Genomic DNA, 18,884 nt, shown 5'->3' with positions numbered 1-18,884 from the left:
CCGGGGCGGGAAGGGTCGTCTCGGCTTTCTGTGGTTTGTTTGAAATAACCGAGTCAGGCCGTCGGGATGGGGGGCCCAGAGCGGGAGGCGCTGGCCAGGCGGGTCGGGCGGGGGTCGCGGGCGGGGGGGCCGGAGGACGGGGTCGCGCGGGACAGGTGGGCCCGGGGCGCCAGGGCCGGGGTCGGCCGCGCGGGCGATCGGGGCGGGGGAGGGGCTGCCGCGGGCGCCTGGGGGCCGCGGGCGGGGGTCGCTGCGGCGGTGGGCGGGGACTCGGCGGGGCGCGCAGGTGGGCGGCGGCGGGCGGGCGCGCGCGGGGCGGGGCGGGCCGGGCGGGCCGGGGCGGGGCGGGGCGGGGCGGGCGCCGCGCGCCTGCCGTTCGCCGGTCCGGGCTGCAGGTGGGGCTGTGCGGCCGCGCTGCCTCCAGGAAGCCTACGGGCCTGCGCCGGCTCCCAGGATGCAGTGTGGACCGGCCGGGCGCTGACGGCGGCGGCGCGTCTGCGGGCGGAGCGGCGCGGGCGAGGCCGGGCCGGGCGGGAGGCGCCGCCTGCGGGGGAGACGCGCGGCGTGGACGGCGGCGGCCACTTCCTCGGCGCCGGGCGGGCCGGACAGCGCAGGGCCATGGCCGAGGCGGCCGCGGCTCCGGTAAGGACGGACGGACGGACGGACGCGCGCGCCGATGCGCCGCAGGCCCCGGGCGCGGGCGCGGGGGGCGGGCGCGGGCCGCGGGGCCGCCGGGCCTACGCCGCCGGCCGCGGGGCCCCCGGGGCGGGCCGAGCGGGCCCGGGCGGGACAGCCCGACCCGGCCCGGCCCGGCCCGGCCCGGCCCCCGCCGCCCGGCGCTTCCTGCCCCCGCCCGCGCGGCCCCGCATCCCCGCGCCCGCCGGGTCCTTCCTGCGCCCGCGCCCGCCCTGCCGGCGGCCCCCGCGCCCCGCGCCCGGGAGGGGTCGGGCCTGCGCCCCGCGGCCCCCGGCCGGCGGCGGGCGCGGGGGGCGGCGCGGGCCGGGCGCGGGCCTGCTCGGGCGCTGTCAGGCGGGAGGGAGACCCGCGGCCTAGAGAAGTTAACTTGCCCGCGAGCGTGCGGGGGCGCCGGGGGAGGCCCGGGGGCGCGCGGGGCCGCGGACAGGTGAGCCCCGGGCGGCCCGTGCAGGCCTGGCCCCGCCATAGCAGGGGAAGGGGCCTCTCTGCAGCCCGAGCCTCCCGAGGTGACACTCTGCAGCGCCCCGGGCCGGGAAGCATGGTGGGGCGTGCCCCCGGGCGCCGGGGGACGCAGGGTGGCCTCGTGGACGGAGCCCTGGGTCAGTCGCAGGCCCCTGGGTCCCAGGGACCTGGCCCGGCCCAGGACAGCCCAAGGCCCCTGTGGATGGAGGGTCTGGCCGGAGCCCGCATGGAGGGCCACACCCCAAGCAGGCGTTGCTGCCCGTGCCCCTTTATCTGTGCCCAGCTAGTGACCGCCCTGAGCGGCCTAGGAGGTGTCCTGGCGCGCGGAGCCGGTGGCGAAGTGGACCGAAGGGTTCTGGCGCCAGTTCTTGCAGATGGGGTCGCCGTGGCCGGGTCGGAGGGTTTGGGGCAGCCAGCCCCGTCCTGGAGGTCTCGGGGGTCATGTCTGATCAGGGCCCAGCAGCCCCTCCCCTCTCGGAGACCCCCGGGAGCCCTTCCTCAGGTCATGGGGCCACGCCAAGCACCGGCCTCCCCTGGACCCCTCACTCGGCTACCCTGCACGCTCTCCGCGGGTCACCCGGCTCACTCCCAGCGCCACCCGAATCCCCCCATGGCTCTGTCTTTTGGTTTCTCCAGACTGTCCTTTGTCACCCCTTTCCAGTCCATGTCAGGGTCTGTGACTGTAATGGACCCCGGCGTCCAAACGCCCTGGGAGGCCCTGGGGCAGCCGTGGGGGTCCCTGAGCTCTGACCCTGCCTTTGGACTATCACCCCATGGGAGGGCACCCCGGACTTTGAGGGAGACCCCAGGCCCTTGTGTCACATCACAGACCCCACTGCGGGCTGCTGGGCACTTGCTGGCCTGGGGCAGTATGGACGGGGCTGCAGGGAGGCTGCTGACAGCTGGCCCGGCCCGTGCACGTCCCTGGGGAAAGAGTGGGAAATAAGCATTTGCTTATTTTCTAGCGGGGGCAGGTAAGATGCTTTAGAGATCCAGAGAAGCGCCTTGGTGGGCGAGGATGTGCCCGTGAGGGCGTGCGTCCCGCGCGTGAGGCCCTGGGTGCGTCCCTGCCAGCGAGCATCTGAAAGCGTCCGCGGGAGGCTGCGGTGGGCAGCCGCGGTTTGCTGGGTCATCATCCCAGCCGGGGCCGGCGCGGTGCCTTCCCCGGAGCACCCCGGCAACGCTTCGGCGTCGTCCTCCAGGCAGTGCGGAGTGTCCGCGAGGGCCTCGCGGGCGGCCGGGGGCCACGGGCCGTCTCTGCGCGCTGCGGAGAGCTGGAGGGAAGGGCCCCGCCAGACCCAGGACCGCCCAGAGCCCAGACCACCCCCACTTCCGGCCCCCGGCCCCCGGCCCCCGGCCCCCTGCCCGGCGGGGTCTCCCACGCCTGGGAGTGGACGGACCCCGGCCGGGGATGACGCCGCCGCGTCTTCTCTCCCCGGCCCGGCAGATTTCTCCCTGGACCATGGCGGCCACCATCCAGGCCATGGAGCGCAAGATCGAGTCGCAGGCGGCGCGCCTGCTGTCTCTGGAAGGCCGGACCGGGATGGCCGAGAAGAAGCTGGCGGACTGCGAGAAGACGGCGGCCGAGTTCGGCCACCAGCTGGAGGGCAAGTGGGCGGTGCTGGGCACCCTGCTGCAGGAGTACGGGCTGCTGCAGCGGCGCCTGGAGAACATGGAGAACCTGCTGCGGAACCGCAACTTCTGGATCCTGCGCCTGCCGCCCGGCAGCAAGGGCGAGACCCCCAAGGTGGGCCGGGCGGGGGGCGTGCCGAGAGGGCCCGGCCTCCGGGAGAGCGGGTGAGCACGCGTGACCCTGTGGTTGCAGGTGCCCGTGACCTTTGATGACGTGGCCGTGTATTTCTCCGAGCAGGAGTGGGGCAAGCTGGACGCCTGGCAGAAGGAGCTGTACAAGCACGTGATGCGCGGCAACTACGAGACGCTCGTGTCGCTGGGTAAGGTGGGGTCCCCCCTCCTGGGCGCCAGGGGGGGGAGTCTGCGGCCCTCCCCCTCCACGCCGGACTTCTCCGCTGCCACCTGCTCGCACGCACCTGGCGCTTTTTGTTGTATTTTCTTTGAATGGCTCACCCAGAGGTGCTCGGGGCCGGTTCCTGGCTCTTGGGGGGTTCGGGTTGGTTTTTGGTTTTGTCTTGGGGGCCACCCCTGGTGATGCTCACAGGCCGCTCCAGGAGTCACACCCGGCCAGGCTCAGGGGAGCATGTGGAGTGATGACAGGGGTGGAACCCGGGTCGGCCGTGTCCGAGGCCAGCGCCCTCTCCGCTGGACACTCCCCAGCCCCCTGACTGTGTTGAGGGGTCACTGACGGCAGGGCTCAGGGTCGAGGCCCGGGTCTCTGAAACCTGGGCCCCGCCGAGGTACCAGCTCCCTCCTGCCTGGAACCCGGCAGGCGCCGGCCCCGAGGGCAGCCTGGGACAGGCGTGCTGTGCCCCTCACTCAGACTCTGGGCGAGGAGGAGCTGCCTGCGGGCCCGGGCACTCGGGGTCGTGGACAGAAATGCCTTTTTTTTTTTTTTTTTCTGTTTTTGGTCATACCGGGCGATGCACAGGGGTTACTCCTGGCTCGTGCACTCAGGAATTACTCCTGGCGGTGCTCAGGGACCATATGTATGGGATGCCGGGAATCGAACCCGGCTCGCCACATGCAAGGCAAATGCCCTCCCCGCTGCGCTATCGCTGCAGCCCAGAAATGCCCTCTCTTGACCGGCTCCCATTCCTGTCTCGGGGAGGTGCGTCTGCTACAGGGGGGAGCGGAGCGGACAGCGGGCAGCAGCAGCAGCAGCAGCAGCCCTGGCCTCCACCCAGCCCCCAGCCAGCAGTGCCTCAGACCCGAGACGGCCCCTCGGGGCCAGAGCTGCCTCCTGGGGGGCGGGACCCCCTATTCCGGCGTGCGTCCGGCGCCAGCCGAGCTGACCGTGGTGTCTCTCCTCAGACTACGCCATCTCCAAGCCCGAGGTGCTCTCCCAGATCGAGCAAGGCAAGGAGCCGTGTGGCTGGCGCCGCGGGGCCCCCAAGGTCCCGGACGTGCCCGTGGACCCGAGTCCAGGTGAGGCGCAGGGAGGAGGGCCGGGCGGTTCCGGGGGCAGCGGCAGGAAGCGCCTGACATGCCGCGCGCCTCGGGACAGTTGCCAGCGGCCGGGAACCGGGGGCAGAGGGTGAGCGGACCACGTTTCCCGCGAGCCGCCGTGGCGGAGATGCGCAGGCCATCGGGTGCGAGCCAGGGGGTGGGTCCCAGCACCTGTGGGTGCAAGGAGCAGTTTGGGGGACCCGCCCCGAGCCTCTCGGACAGTCGCGAAGGACCTGGAGGGCGGGTTCCAGCCGTGCCCCCGCCTGACCTCAGCTGGGCCTTCCTGAGGTCGGCAGGACGGCTCCCGGGGTTGGGCGGGCCGCGCGTGGGCCCCCTCGGGGAAGCGCGCCTCTCGCCGTCCCGGGAGCTGGCGGGCGGCCCAGAGAGGAAGCCACGGCGGGCTGTGCTCGGCGCTTTGAGGAAGTGTCTGTCCCCGTCATGGCACCCGTGGGTCCTGACGCAGCTGCTCCCGGGGCGTGCCGCGTGCCCGCGCGTAGGTCTGGGAGCCTCCACGGGGGTCCCCGCCTCCTCTCTGGACGCTGCAGTGAGGCCTTGGGTGGGCCCGGGTGCTTCCGCCCCCTGCTGTGTCTCTGGGGCCCTGCCCTGCAGGGGTCGGATATTGCCCCCCCACCCCCACCCCTGCTGAGCCCTCCCGCAGCCGGGACGGAATGGGATGTCTGCCTCTCTGGGGCGGTGAACCGGCCTCAGGCCTCCCCTCCCTGGGCTGGGAAATCCCATTCTCCTTGTGTCCGTCCAGGTACTCAGTGCTCGGTGCTCGGTGCCCTGTCTGGGGAATCCCTTTCCTTCTCCTCCTGAGTGGCTTTTCAAGCTGGCTCTGCGCCTCTAGCCCCACCCCCGCCCCCGCCCCCACCCTGTCCCATTATTTGCGTTACAAACGTCTCCCCCAGGGTGCAGTCTCTGTTCTGGAAGTTTCCAGTCAGAGTGATCAAACATCTGAGTGTGTTCCTTTTGGTCCTAGTGTTTGTTTACTTGGGTTAGCACCCAGGGGTGCTGGGGGGGGGCTCTTGGCGGTGCTGGTGCACGCCGGCCCCCTGCGGAGCCAACTCTGAGCCGCCACCCTGGCCTGGTCTTGGAAGACCCTTCCCTGCCCACTTGAGGCAGCGTAAATGTTCTGCGTTTTCTTATGAAATGGTCTGTTTTGCTTTTCGCGTTTAAGTGTGCATCTATGGTTAGTACTGTGGATTAACAGTACTTTAGGGCTTGGTCGCAAGGAGGAGTTTTGAAAATTTCGGCGAGGGCCAGAGGTAGTGCAGTGGCTAAGGGCCTTGCATGCCATGCAGCCAGCCCAGGTTCTACCCCTGGCACCAGGTGGTCCCTCACGCCCCGCCAGGACGACCCCCGAGTGCAGATCCAGGAGGAAGCCTGGCGCACAGCTGGGCGTGGCCCGGAGTCAGACAGACAAACGGAAGGGTTTTCCGAGGTGGGAGATGTCCCGGGCGACTCTCGGCGGTTCTGTCCCTTCCGTGACGGTGCGTGAGGCCCGTTTGGTCGCATACGCGGTTGTCCCACACGCGTGCGTGGTTCCCGCTGGTCAGTCGGTGGCTGTGCTCGGGGTCTGTGTCTGAGCTCTGCACTGTTGGCGTCTTAGACGACTCGCCTAGAAGACTTGCAGTGCGATGGGTCGGGCCTTGGCCTTGCACGTGGCCTGGCTGACCCGGGTTCGATCCCCAGCACCTCATATGGTCCCCCGAGTACTGCCGGGAGTGATCCCTGAGCACAGCCAGCTGTGGCCCTAAAACAGAAAGAAGAAAAGGGAAGCTAGGATGCGTGATGGGGCCAGCGAGACGGCCCGGGCGGCCGGAGCACAATCCCTGCCCTGCTTGTCCCCGTGGCTGTCACGAACCGCTGTTCTGTAGGAATTTCCCAGTTTTTAAGTCCTGCCCTCAGGAGGTCCTGATGGAAAGGCCCCAGGGTTTCAGACGAACGGCCGTTACGACAGGGTCCTGCTGGGGGCGCCACTGAGGCATTGCAGCTCTGTGGCCGTTGGTCTGGTGGAGGGGGTTCCTCAGGCCTGTGCGTCACGTGTCTGTTCTTTCTTGGGTCGCACCTGGCGATGCCCAGGGGTCGATCCTGGCTCTGCACTCAGGAGTTACTCCTGGCGGTGCTCGGGGGACCATACGGGATGCTGGGGATCGAACCCGGGTTGGCCGCATGCAAGGCAAACGCCCTCCCCGCTGTGCTGTCGCTCCAGCCGCACGTGGCTGTTCGTGCTGTCGGCTTGGTTCCTCAGTCCTTCCTCACCTCATCACCTCAGAGGCCCCAGAAGTTTGAGTGCTTGGTTCTGCCCGCTGTAGGCCATGCAGAAAGTTCTCTCTTCTTACTGCGTCCCCGTGGCACTGTGTGTGTGTGTGTGTGTGTGTGTGTGCGCGCGTGCGTGTGTGTATACACACATACTTGGGGGTGCACCAGTGAGCCCAATATACTGTTGAACAGTAACTACCTCCTGGCCACTGAGCTGTAGGAAACTTCTAGAGTGTCTTTGGCGGGACGGGGGAGCACATCTGCTGGTCCTCAAGGCTGGCTCTGGGCTGGGGGGAGGCTCACAGGGGGTGCCGGCAAATGCCCTGCCGCTGTGCTGTCTCTCCGGCCACTTGTGGCGTCTGAATGCTTCTAGATCATTCGGGATGGTGAGAGGAGTGAAGGGCATGGCTGGATGGTGGGCGCTTGCCTTGGACGGTGAGGCCCTGGGTTCGAGCCCGTCACAGCCGAGGGTGGCCTAGAACAGACCAATTTGACCCACGGGCCTTCCTGAGTGCCCTGGGCGTAAAGTCGTTTCCTTGCTCCTCTGGATTCTGTCTGGACCCAGGCACCCGCTCGATGCTTCCGACGCCGTCTGACGGCTCGTGGATGCTCCAGCGAGGGAACTGTTTCCTCCTCAGTAAGACCTGCTCTCTTTCTTCTTTGTGGGTCACACCCAGCGATGCTCAGGGGTTACTCCTGGTGGTGCTCAGGGGACCTTAGAGGTTGCCGAGGATCGAGCCCAGGTCGGCCGCGTGCAAGGCAAATGCCCCACCCGCTGGGCTACCACTCCGGTCCCCGTCTTGCTTTTCAGGTCTGCGTGGCTGATGTTTTGCTGTTCTCTGGTTTTCCCGTGCTCGGTGAGAAGCCCCAGAAATCCCTCAGTCCAGAGGGTGGTGGCCAGTGTCCCGTCCCGTGGCTTTTAAATCGGGTGCTTTTTTCCGGTGGTATTTGTTAGGTTTCGTTCATCTGTTCTTCCTCGGGTTGTGTAAGGCTCCTGGTTTGCAGTTGGCTAGGTGTTTCCGGCGGGAGTTTGTGCGGGAAGGTTCGAGAATGCTGGTCTTGGTGTTTTTTTTTTTTTATTGCTTCATTTTCTTTCGTGCTGAGGGTCAAATCCAGGGCCTCCCACTTGCACGGCGCTGAGCTACATCCAAGGTCATTAGCACGTCCCGAGGCTCGGAGTGGAGATGAATATGTATCTCTTTTCTCCTCGGCTAAACGGGAAGAGGACGCTGTCTTCCTGGTATTGAACCAACCTTGTTCTCTGGGAGTAGACCTTCGGGAGAAGCTCCTTTACTGGCGTTGCTGCCGTTGCTGCTGATGTTGTTCAGGATCGTGCCTCTTCCTGCACGCGGAGAACAGCGAGCCTTGCTTTGTGCTTTAGCCATTTTAATTGAGATACCGAATCGGCCCGTGCTTTTCCTCTCTCAGACCCGACTGTCTCTATCTGGTTCTTAGTCAGGATAAAGCTCTGATTAATTAATTCCTGGGCCCAAGCACCACCAGGTGTGACTCCAATTTTTTTTTTTTTAATGATTTATACATGTTTTTTTAAGCTCTGATGTGTCCCTTCAGCTCTTGTCAGAGAATTTGTGTAATGCTGGAATTACCTGTTGTTTTTTTTTTTAAATCATTTATTAGAGACCACCACAGAGGGTGTCTAGCCCCCACACCCTTTGTTTTAGTTTTTTTTAATACTTCATCTTTTATTTATTTATTTGAATATCCGTGAGATAGACCATTGCAAGCTGTTCCTTACTGGGTTTCAGTCATGCCGTGACCCAGCACCCATCCCACCAGTGTCCCCCATTTCCCTCCCCCCACCCCCAATACCCCCACCCCAGCCTGCCTCTGTGGGAGGCACCTCCTTTCTTGCCCGCTCTCTCCTTTTCCTCTTTTTTTTTTTTTTTTTGGCTTTTGGGTCACACCCGGCGATGCACAGGGGTTCCTCCTGGCTCTGCACTCAGGAATTACTCCTGGCAGGAATTACTCCTGGCGCTGCTCAGGGGACCGTATGGGATGCTGGGAATCGAACCCGGGTCGGCCGCGTGCAAGGCGAGTGCCCTCCCCGCTGTGCTATCGCTCCAGCCCCTCTCCTTTCCTCTTGTGCATTACGGTGAGCATGCCGGCGACGCGGCCCTTTGAGGGGAGGCTGTCCTCAGCCCTAGAGTTAAGGGCCACTGGGATTCTCGGTCCTTAGTCAGCTTTGGCAGGTCATGCTTTTTCTAAGGAAATGTTCATTCCCCAGCAGCCTTTCAATTAGTTGGAGTATTGTCAATACTGTTGCTCTTTTTTTTCTTTAATTTTACTTAATTTTTCATTTTGGGTCACACCTGGTGATGCACAGGGGTCACTCCTGGCTCTGCACTCAGGAATTACTCCTGACGGTGCTCGGGGGACCACATGGGATGCTGGGAATCGAACCTGGGTTGGCCGCGTGCAAGGCAAACGCCCTCCCCGCTGTGCTGTCGCTCCAGCCCCAATACTGTTGATCTTTTCCTCCTCTTCCTCCTCTTCTTCCTCTTCCTCCTCCTCCCCCCCCCACCTCCCAGTGGCCCTCTGCTCAGGGTCACTCCTGGTGGTGCTCAGGGGACCGTTGTCTTGCTGGGGACCGAGCCCTTATGCCTTCCTTGTGTACAAAGGAAACGTACATTCATTTCATCGGGTGTATAAATAGTGTTGTGCCAATTTTCTGTGACCTTTGTCGACTAGATTTATCCGTTATGGAAAGGGGTGTGTTGAAACTGCCAGCGACAAGTTTCTCCCGATCTCTGTCGGTTTTGCTCACTGTTCTGAACTATGCACGTTGATGGAAACGTTAGACTCACTCTGTCTTCCAGGTCAGCCCACCATTACACAGTGCTCTCCTGTCATTTGGTGAAGGCCTTTTTTCCTTTTTAAAGTCTACCCGTCTAATAATGGTATAATATCTTCTTTTTTTTATTTTTTTAATTTTTTGGCGGTTTCTATTTTTATTTTGTTTTAGGGAGCCACGTCCGGCAGTGCTGGGGGCTCCTGGCTCTGCACTCAGGAATCCCTCCTGGGGTGCCTGGGGGGCCGTCTGGGGTCGGGGATCCAACCCAGGTCGGCCACGTGCAAGGCAGGCGGGCGCCCCACACACTGCCTCTCGGGGCCCTGGAACTTAGTTTCTAAGACTCAGTTAGGGTCAGAGAGACAGACGTCAGTGGGGCCCTGGCACGTAGCCGACCTGGGGTTGGTCCCCAGCATCCCATCTGGTCCCCTGAGCACCGCCAGGCGGGACCCCCAAGCAAACAAAACTTGCCATCTCTGGCCCAGCAGATCTTTCCTCGACCAACTTTTGCATCCTGGTGTTTTTGTTTTTTTTCTTTTTGGGTCACACCCGGGGATGCACAGGGGTCACTCCTGGCTCTGCACTCAGGAATCATCCCTGGCGGTGCTCAGGGGACCATATGGGATGCTGGGAATCGAACCCAGGTCAGCCGCGTGCAAGGCAAACGCCCTCCCCGCTGTGCTATCGCTCCAGCCCCTACCAACTTTTGCATCCTGTGGTCTCCCTTGTAAGCGGGTGGGCCGGGCTTTGGCCTTCAGTAGGATCGTCTCCCCCTTGGCTGTGATGTCGCCGCCCAACCCAGGGCTCCTGCGCCTGACCAGCAGGCCACCGCCCCCACCAGCTTCTTTACCTTTCTTTTTCTTACTTAAATTTTTTATTAGAGAGTAGTGCACCGTGATTTGCTCAGTTACCCTTGGAGGTGTACAATGTTCCAATGTCAGACCCACCACCAGTTTTTTTTCACTGTCACTGTCATCCCGTTGCTCATTGATTTGCTCGAGCGGGCACCAGTAACGTCTCCATTGTAAGACTTGTTTGTTACTGTTTTTGGCATATCGAATACGCCACGGGGAGCTTGCCAGGCTCTGCCGTGTGGGCAGGATCCTCTCGGTAGCTTGCCGGGCTCTCCGAGGGGGCAGAGGAATCGAACCCAGGTCGACCACGTGCAAGGCAGATGCCCTACCCACTGTGCTATCGCTCCAGCTCACCACCAGTTTATTATTATTTTTTTTCATCTTTCAGTGCCACACCCAGTGGTGCCCGGGGCTTCCTCCTGGCTCTGTGCTCAGGGGTCACTCCCGGTGGGGCTCAGAGAACCGTAGGCGGTGCCGGGGACCGGACCCGGGCTGGCCATGTACAGGGCGAGTCCCTCCCCACTGCACCCCCTCTTTACCTTTCAGTTGTCCACACAGCAAGGGTAGGTGCACACGACGCGTTGCAGATTGCAGGTTTCTCCCTACGCTGCCTTGTTATTTGCATAACTGTCCGCCCGGATCAGAAAGATGCTGTATGAAAAGTAAACGATGTTCCGGCAGGCGTCCCCCTGGGGCCCCTCGCCCTAGCACTGGCACTGACCCCAGGAGACTGCATGGGAATGGATGCCCCCCCCTCCCCAAAGTAAACTCCCTTCGGGTCAGGGAGAGCACTCGGGCCCGAGCATCACGACTCACCTGATGCTGTCTACGGAACATTCAGACCTCCTCTCCTCTCAGCCTGGTCCCCGCTGAGACGTTAAAGTGAGCGTTTGCCGTAGACCGTGTTAAAGTTCAGAACTGACTCACTCATTCCCCAAGTTTCGGGCCGGAGCGATAGCACAGCGGGGAGGGCGTTTGCCTTGCACGTGGCCGACTCAGTTCGATCCCGGCCTCCCGTGGGGTTGTCCTGCCAGGAGGAATTCCTGAGTCCTGAGAAGGCCAGGTGGGACCCCCTCAAAAAGAAAACCAAATTTTTTTTTTTTTTAAATAAAGTGGCCCTTACCGTCTCCCAAAGCCTCACTGGTCCCTTACTCTCGGCTTCACGGCTTTGCTCCCCGTTCTGTTCTCTCCTGCGTCTCGGCCTCTGAGCGCTGAGTTGGGGTAATGCAGTGCTGACCCCTCGTCCCCCGGTCAGGCCGTATCTGGCACCTGCCCCTCTCAGTGTGTCTGACCCTCTCGTGACTCCCCGCCCCGGAGTGGGCCGCTGCCCTGCCTGGGCCAGTCCTTGCTTCACCCTCCGTCCTCCAGGACTCTCCCTTCGGGGCCCAGGTTGGGGGCAGGGGTGGCTGAACTCTGCCTCCTCCCCAGCTGGACTCAGCTTTCCCCAGTTTTTGTTGTTGCTGTTTGGAGTTTTTTGTTTGTGTTTTGGCCGCAGGTTGACTTTAGGTTGACCTTGCGACCACTCACTACTTTCGGACTGGAGCAATAACACAGCGGGTAGGGCGTTTGCCTTGCACGAAGCCGACCTGGGTTCGATTCCTCCGACCCTCTGGGAGAGCCCGGCAAGCTACCGAGAGTATCTCGCCCGCATGGCAGAGCCTGGCAAGCTCCCCGTGGCATATTCGATATGCCAAATACAGTAGCAACAAGTCTCACAATGGAGACGTTACTGGTGCCCGCTCGAGCAAATCGATGACCAATGGGACAACAGTGCTACAGTGAGTTTGGCGCAGCCAGGGCTCGAACCCTGGGCCTCACAGGTGCAAGGCCTGTGCCCGCCTTCCAGTCTGCTCATGGGCCCTCCCCGCGCCCGCCCCTCCCTGTCTGCCCGCGGCCGACGTGTGTGTTTTTCAGGCTGTCCCCAGCGGTTTCAGATCCCCGGGTCAGGGGCTTTGTGGCCGCGGGGAGCTGACGGCCGGCCGCCTGGCCCTCCGCCCAGAGTCTCGGTGCAGTTTCTCCCGCTCCTCAGCAGAGCTCCGTTTTTCTCACAGGGGAACGGCCCTGCTGAGTCTGATCTGCCGCTGTCTACTGAGCAGCTCTGTGTGCCGCCCGGGGCCGGCCCTGGTGCGTCCCGGGCTCCGGTGGGCCTCCCGCCTGTGACGGTCACGTGCTCGCCCAGTAATTCCCTTTTTTTTTTTAATTTTGATTTTTATAAAGTTGTTCACAATAGTTCATTACAAATGACGTTCAAACTCCAGTTCCCGCCCCGCGAGAAAAGAGTGTGAGGCCGCTGTATCGCGCCCGGGAACCCTCTAAGCCCCTGTACAAGAGACTCCGTGTACATTAAACCCGAACAGCCGTGTGCGGCTTTTGGCGAATCTCTGGGCTAGGGTGTCGGAGGACGCGCAGCCGCAAATGCGAGAATGTTCTGTGTCGCCTTATTGCACAGTCCCTGGGTCCGGGCTGTGGCTGGGATTGCGTGGCGCCAGGGCGGTCTGTGGGTGTGACCGCCAAGCCACCAGCCACCGGAGGGCTGGGGGGGCCGGTCCCGACCCGAGCGTGGCCCCGTAGTTCCCACACGGCAGTTCACACCGGGGCTTTCCATGGCTGTGTTCCCATGCCGGGCCGTGACACTGGGCCCGTGAGCTGCCCCGTCCGTCACTCCCCCTCTCGCCCCGGCCCTCACCGTCCTTCGGGCTCGCTGGCTCTCACGGGCGGGGGCTGGGGGGGCTCCCGGCGCCCCGCGCTCGCTCACGCCGTGCCCCCCCCGCAGGCGCAGGGCCCCCCGTGCCCGCCCCCGACCTGCTCATGCAGATCAAGCAGGAGGGCGAGCTGCAGCTGCAGGAGCAGCAGGGCCTGGGCGTGGAGGCCTGGGCCGCCGGGCAGCCGGGCATCGGGGAGGAGCCCTGGGGCCTCAGCCAGCTCGACTCGGGAGCCGCAGACGTGTCCACGGACGCCGCCGCCGGTGAGTGGCGGGCAGGCGGGGGTCAGGGGCGACAGGAGGGGGGGGCTCCCTCGTCCTTCCCGGGGCCCGTCCCCCACCCTCCCCGCAGGCGTCCGCTGCAGCTCCCCCCGCCCCGCTGTCCCCCCTCCCCGCAGGCGTCCACTCCAGCTTCCCCACCACCATCCCGCCCACGTCGTGGCACGCGGACCTGCCCCCGCACCACCCCTCCTCGGCCTGCTCGGACGGCGCCCTGAAGCTCAGCACGGCGGCCGCCTCCACAGAAGGTAGGGCCGGGCCTGCGGGCGCCTGCTCTCTCCTCGGCCTGCGGGTCGTGGTGGGGTTTGTTTGTTTGTTAGTTTTGCTTTTGGGGTCACACCGGCGATGCTCAGAGGTGACTCCTGGCTCTGTACTCAGGAATTACCCCTGGCAGTGCTCAGGGGACCATATGGGATGCCGGGAATTGAACCCGGGTCGGCCGTGTGCAAGGCAGATGCCCTCCCCGCTGTGCTGGCTGATGATCCTCATGTTTGAGCCACGTTCACGCTGGGGCTTTGGGCGCGTAGAGCCACACCCACAGGCTGGGGACCAGCCGGGCCCCCACCCTGCCCGCCGGGGTGAGCAGCCCCGGCACCTCTCGGGGTGGAGCAAAGCAGACCCCCAGGACCTGCTTCTCCGTGACCTCCCGAGGCAGGTGGCCGACCAGAGCCAGAGCTGGCGAGGCCGAGGGGTGTATGGTTCGGCGTCTCTGGCCCCCGAGGCCCCGTGGCCAGTGTCGTGACCACTCGAGAGACCTACCAGCTCTCAGTCTTCTTCCCTCTGGGCCTCCCGGGGCCCGGCTGGTGGGTTTCGGCCAACAGGGCCAAGGGCTCAATGCAAGCATCCAAGGGTGCAGCGCCTAGGGTGACCTGGGCCCCCCTGAGGTACTGGGGGCCTCCAGGGCTGCTCCCAGCGACACTCTGGGGACCACCTGGCGCGGGCCCTGTGTGTGCCGGCTCCCGCCCTGGCTCCAGCCTTTGCACACCCACTGGCAGCGGGCGGGCTGGCCGGGTTCCTTCTGCTTGTCCCCTCGGCCTCTGCTCTTTCAAAGAGCCGGGTCTGTGCTCGCTCATAGTTCAGCACGCGTGCACAGATGTGCACACACACGTGTGCCAAGGGCCTCAATCCCTGTGATAAAACTTTGGGCTGTAAAATCCGAGTCCACACACACGAAATCAGACACGTGCGTCCCCTTCCGATGGCTTCTCTGCCCGCCCGTGGCCCGTCTCTGTGGCCTGCGTGTGTGCGCCCTTGGCAAGCCGCATGCCTGCCCCGCGCCCCTCCCCCGCCCTCACCGTGCAGGGGGGAAGTCTGGCTCGGGCCGAGCCGCCTCTGCTCTTAGCGTTAGATCCCGACTCTCCTCAGCGCAAGCGAGAACAGGCCAGGTGCCCTGAAGAGATACCGAGAAAGTTCTAGAACAGGCCTAGAACCCCGTACGTGGTGCGGGCAGCTTGGGGGAGCACCCGGGCACCCCCGACGCTCTGGGGCAGGTGGCCAGGGGCAGGGCTGACCCGAGCTGGGGCTGGGAGCAGCCTGGAACCTGGGCCCCGTCTTCCCCTGCAGATGTGAAGATTGTGATCAAGACGGAAGTCCAGGAGGAGGAGGTGGTGGCCGCCCCGGTGCATCCTACTGACCTCGAGGCCCACGGCTCGCTCTTCGGCCCGGGCCAGGCCACCCGCTTCTTCCCCAGCCCCGTGCAGGAGGGCGCCTGGGAGAGCCAGGGCGGCTCCTTCCCCGGCCAGGACCCCGTGCTGGGCCTGCGCGAGCCCGCGCGGCCCGAGAGGGACATGGGGGAACTGAGCCCCGCGGTGGCCCAGGAGGACACGCACCCCGGGGACTGGCTCTTCGGGGGGGTCCGGTGGGGCTGGAATTTCCGGTGCAAGCCCCCCGTGGGCCTGAACCCCCGCCCGGGACCCGAGGGGCTGCCCTACCCGTCGGCGGACGGCGGGGAGGCGGCGGTGCTGGACCCCAGCCAGGCGGCCCGGCCCTTCACCGACCCCTGCAAGTACCCGGGCCGGACCAAGGGCTTCGGCCACAAGCCGGGGCTGAAGAAGCACCCCGCGGCGCCCCCCGGCGGCCGGCCCTTCGCCTGCGCCACGTGCGGGAAGAGCTTCCAGCTGCAGGTCAGCCTGAGCGCGCACCAGCGCAGCTGCGGGCCGGGCGCGGGCGCGGGGGGCGCGGCGGGCGCGGCGGGCGCGGCGGACGGCGCGGGGGGCGCGGCGGGCGCGGGGGCCGCGGGCGGCGGCGGCGGCGCGCGGGACGGCAGCGGGCTGCGCTGCGGCGAGTGCGGGCGCTGCTTCACGCGGCCGGCCCACCTCATCCGCCACCGCATGCTGCACACGGGCGAGCGGCCCTTCCCCTGCACCGAGTGTGAGAAGCGCTTCACCGAGCGCTCCAAGCTCATCGACCACTACCGGACGCACACGGGCGTGCGGCCCTTCGCCTGCACCGTCTGCGGCAAGAGCTTCATCCGCAAGGACCACCTGCGCAAGCACCAGCGCAACCACGCGGCCGGCGCCAAGGGCCCCGCCGCGCGCCCGCCGCCCGCGCCCCTGCCGCCCGCGCCCCCCGACCCCTTCAAGGGCCCGCCCGCCAAGGCGCCGCTGGCCGCCACGGACCTGGTCACCGACTGGACTTGCGGCCTGAGCGTCCTGGGGCCCGCCGGGGATGCCGGGGACCTGTGACCGCGCATCCCCCACCCCCGCCGCCCCCCGCTGGCTGCAGCTGTCGAGTGGCCACGGACACGCGGGGGATGGGGCGGCGGGTGGGCGTCGGGAGGCAGGAAGGGAGCCGCGAAGGGGGGAGCCACGGCGTGCCCCCCCTCGTGGGAACGATCACTGGAAAGAAGCGCCCAGGCAGGAAGGCGGGGCCCCAACACACACACACCACGCGCACAGACACACACACAGAGCCCAGTTCTCTCTTGCATACACACACACACACACACACACACAGTCCAGTTCTCTCTCTCTCTCATACACACACACACACACACAGTCCAGTTCTCTCTCTCTCTCTCATTCACACACACACACACACACACACACACCAGTTCTCTGACCTAAGGACTGAGCGGTGGCGGTTTCAGTAATTTAATTTCCACACCTCCTTTCCTTTTGTTTTGTGTGGTTTTTCGTTGTGGTTTTTTTTTGTTGTTGTTTTCTTTTTGTTTTTTGGGTTTTTTTCCCATCCTTGAAGCAGCTGGGGAATAGTCTCCCGTCTAAACTCCGTAGCGACGTTGGGTTTGGGAGCCCGTGTTGGTGAGACGCGTCTTTGGCAGCGGGACCCGCCTGGGGTCGTGCCCAGTGCCCCGTGGGGTCTGAGCCGCGCCCCTAGTGTGCACAGAGCACCCGGCCGCGGCGGAGGGGCGGGGGGACAGCAGGCTCCTGTCCTGCCCCCGCCCCCCATCCCCCAGAGAGCTGACCCCTGCACCTCGGTGCCTGGGGGCAGCCGCGGTGGTCCGGGTCCCTCCGGGGGCCAGCAGCTGGGCAGCACTCCCACCCCACCCAGTGAGATGCCGCTTGTCTGTGTGTGTTGTGTATTTTCCTTGTCCAAAAGTTGGTGTGGCTCACTGGGTGGGGGGGCAGCCGGGACCTCGGGACACCCTCAGGATTCCCGCATAGCCACCGGCCGGGGGTGCAGGGGTGAGGCCCCACCTGGACCAGCCCAGGTGCCTGCAGCTCCCCCGGCCGGGCCCTGGTTTGGGGGAGCCGGGTTGGGGGCTCGGACCATCGTAAAAGACCCGCCTCGCGTCTGCATGAGCAAAGCCGGCCGGCCGGGCGGGCGGGCTCTCCCTCAGCGAGGCCCCCTCTGGACCCCGACGGGGCGGGCTGGGCGACGTCCCGCCCCCAGCTGTTGTCAGAGACCACGCAGCTCTCAGCCCTCGGGCCCCCTGGCGTGAGGGGGGCGGGGAGCACCCCTCTCCCCGCCCCGCCCCCCACTCGCCGGCTCCCTCCCCTTTTATTAGGCAATAGACTAGTTATGCGACTCGTTTCTATGTACTGTATATTTTGTACCTGTTTACACTTCTAATATTGATATAACTGATATTTTGAAAAACGAAGAGGAAAGAAAATGTCTGTTAAAATAAAACCTAACCAGCACCACGCGCCTTGCTGGGGTCCTTCCGTAGAGCCGCCGCTTGGTGCTTCGGGCGGCCACCCGGCGTGTCCCGAGGGGCGAAGCCTCTCTCGCCACGGAGCCCCAAGGACACGCGGTCACCGCCTTAGCTCCGTCTCACTGGTAGAAGGTCTGGGGACCGGAGGAACCGCAGACAGTCTCGATCACAGGGGCGCGGACAGAGAGCCGGGCCCCGCGACCCCGGGCGGCCACTGTTAACCATTTCGCTCACGTGTGCAGTCTTTCTCGGTTTGGATCGTTGTCTAAGGAAATGAAAATGTAAAATAAAAAATCTGCTTTTGTTTGCCGTGGAGGACCTGGGAGTGGGGCCGGGGCTCGAGCAGGGGGTCTCGGCCGGGGGGGCCCAGCCACCTCCCATGCTACACCCTCCCCGGGCCCAGCACAGCACGTCTCTGGTCACAGCCGGCACCCTGGTCATGAGGCGGGTGACTTAAGGCTCTGCCAACTGTCTGGCTGGGCCCTGAACTTGGGGAAGAGCGGCAGTACTGCGCCACGGCCAGAAGGGGGCGCCAATGAGGCAAGCCAGATAAACACCGTGGAATTACCCCTCTCCCTGCCCCCCCACCCCAGCGGGTCCCCGGGGCTGTCTGCAGCTTCTGGGACCCCTTATTTTGACCCTCTTGGACCCATGCTCTGGCCCTGAGGGCACTGGCTTCTGTGGCTGCCACCACAGCTTGTGACCTAAACCATCTCGGGTTTTCGCTCTGGACATTGGTCATCGCCAAGGATGCCTGGAGCTGAAGCCGCGACCGTGGCCCCACCGGGGAGAGCCCCACCGTGCTCCTCTCTCGTCCCCGAGGCTCCAGGGGCCCCCGCCCGCCCCCCCCCCCCCCCGCTGCTGCTGTCGCCTCTCTCCGACCTCAGCCTCCTGCCGCCCGCAGGACCCTCCAGCCACTGCAGTGACCTCCGTCTGGGTCTCACTCCGTCCGTCTGCAGAGTCTGGGATTCTGCGGAGTTCCCTGTGTCTTGCTTTGGGGTCACAGCAGCGGTGCTCAGGGGTCACTCCGGACGGGCTCCTGGGACCTTGTGGGATGCCGGGGATTGAACCCGGGTCAGCCGTTCGGGCAAGGCAAGTGCCCTACTCTCTACTATCACTTTGGCCCTAGAATGTGGACTTGGGGGGTGGGATTGGGCTGGGGGCACATCCAGCAGCACTCAGGGTTTACCCCAGCTCTGTGCTCAGGGATCCCTCCTGGCGGTGCTCGGGGGACTGTGTGCCGTTGGCTGCGTGCAAGGCAAGCGCCTTCCCTGCTGTGCTGTCCCTCTAGCTCCCTTTTCTCTCTCTGAACTGGCTCCTCCAGAGAGAGCCCTTGGAAGGCCCCTGCCCCCCCCCCCCAGACTCCCGCCTGCTCCCCCTTCCTCTCCTCCACCGTTTCACCTGTTTCCTGCTGCCCCCAAGAGTGGCCCCCGGCTGGAGCGCTGGTGCTGGTCTCCCTGTGACCTCCTGCTGTCCCGCCACCCCGCCCTCCTCTGCCGTGCCTGTCCCTTACCCCTGCTCCGTCACGGATGGCATCCACGTGACTGAAGGTGCCCTCGGCTCCAGGCCTCGCCCCTCGTCCCCCGCCCTGCCCTAATTCCCGGGGTGTCCTCCTGAGAGAGC

The 18,884-nt window shown here is 65.0% G+C and overlaps 1 protein-coding gene across 2 annotated transcripts; it reads left to right on the top strand.

The window, feature by feature from the left end:
• The first annotated feature begins 366 nt into the window (after positions 1-366).
• On the top strand, positions 367-17,569 carry ZNF746 (zinc finger protein 746). Of its 2 annotated transcripts, none has more exons than XM_055146533.1 (7): positions 367-642; positions 2,606-2,905; positions 2,984-3,110; positions 4,105-4,218; positions 12,938-13,129; positions 13,264-13,392; positions 14,708-17,569. In XM_055146533.1, exons 1-7 carry the CDS (start codon positions 619-621, stop codon positions 15,826-15,828), a joined length of 2,007 nt encoding a protein of 668 aa, XP_055002508.1. In that variant the 5' UTR covers positions 367-618; the 3' UTR covers positions 15,829-17,569. The 2 variants fall into 2 exon arrangements, with proteins under 2 accessions (XP_055002508.1, XP_055002514.1); XM_055146539.1 differs by having other exon boundaries at positions 368-642; positions 3,029-3,110.
• The last annotated feature ends 1,315 nt before the right edge of the window (positions 17,570-18,884 follow it).

Source organism: Sorex araneus, chromosome 1, assembly GCF_027595985.1.
Source record: "Sorex araneus isolate mSorAra2 chromosome 1, mSorAra2.pri, whole genome shotgun sequence".
Classification (NCBI taxonomy): domain Eukaryota; kingdom Metazoa; phylum Chordata; class Mammalia; order Eulipotyphla; family Soricidae; genus Sorex; species Sorex araneus.
The sequence above is the reverse complement of the archived record's forward strand: the minus strand, read 5'-3'. Positions and strand labels throughout refer to the sequence as shown.

Coding starts and splice junctions, on each gene's coding strand:
- ZNF746 (XM_055146533.1), top strand. CDS start 619: ATGGCCGAGGCGGCCGCGGCTCCG. Junction 643..2,605: donor CCGAGGCGGCCGCGGCTCCG/GTAAGGACGGAC, acceptor CCGGCCCGGCAG/ATTTCTCCCTGGACCATGGC. Junction 2,906..2,983: donor GCAAGGGCGAGACCCCCAAG/GTGGGCCGGGCG, acceptor CTGTGGTTGCAG/GTGCCCGTGACCTTTGATGA.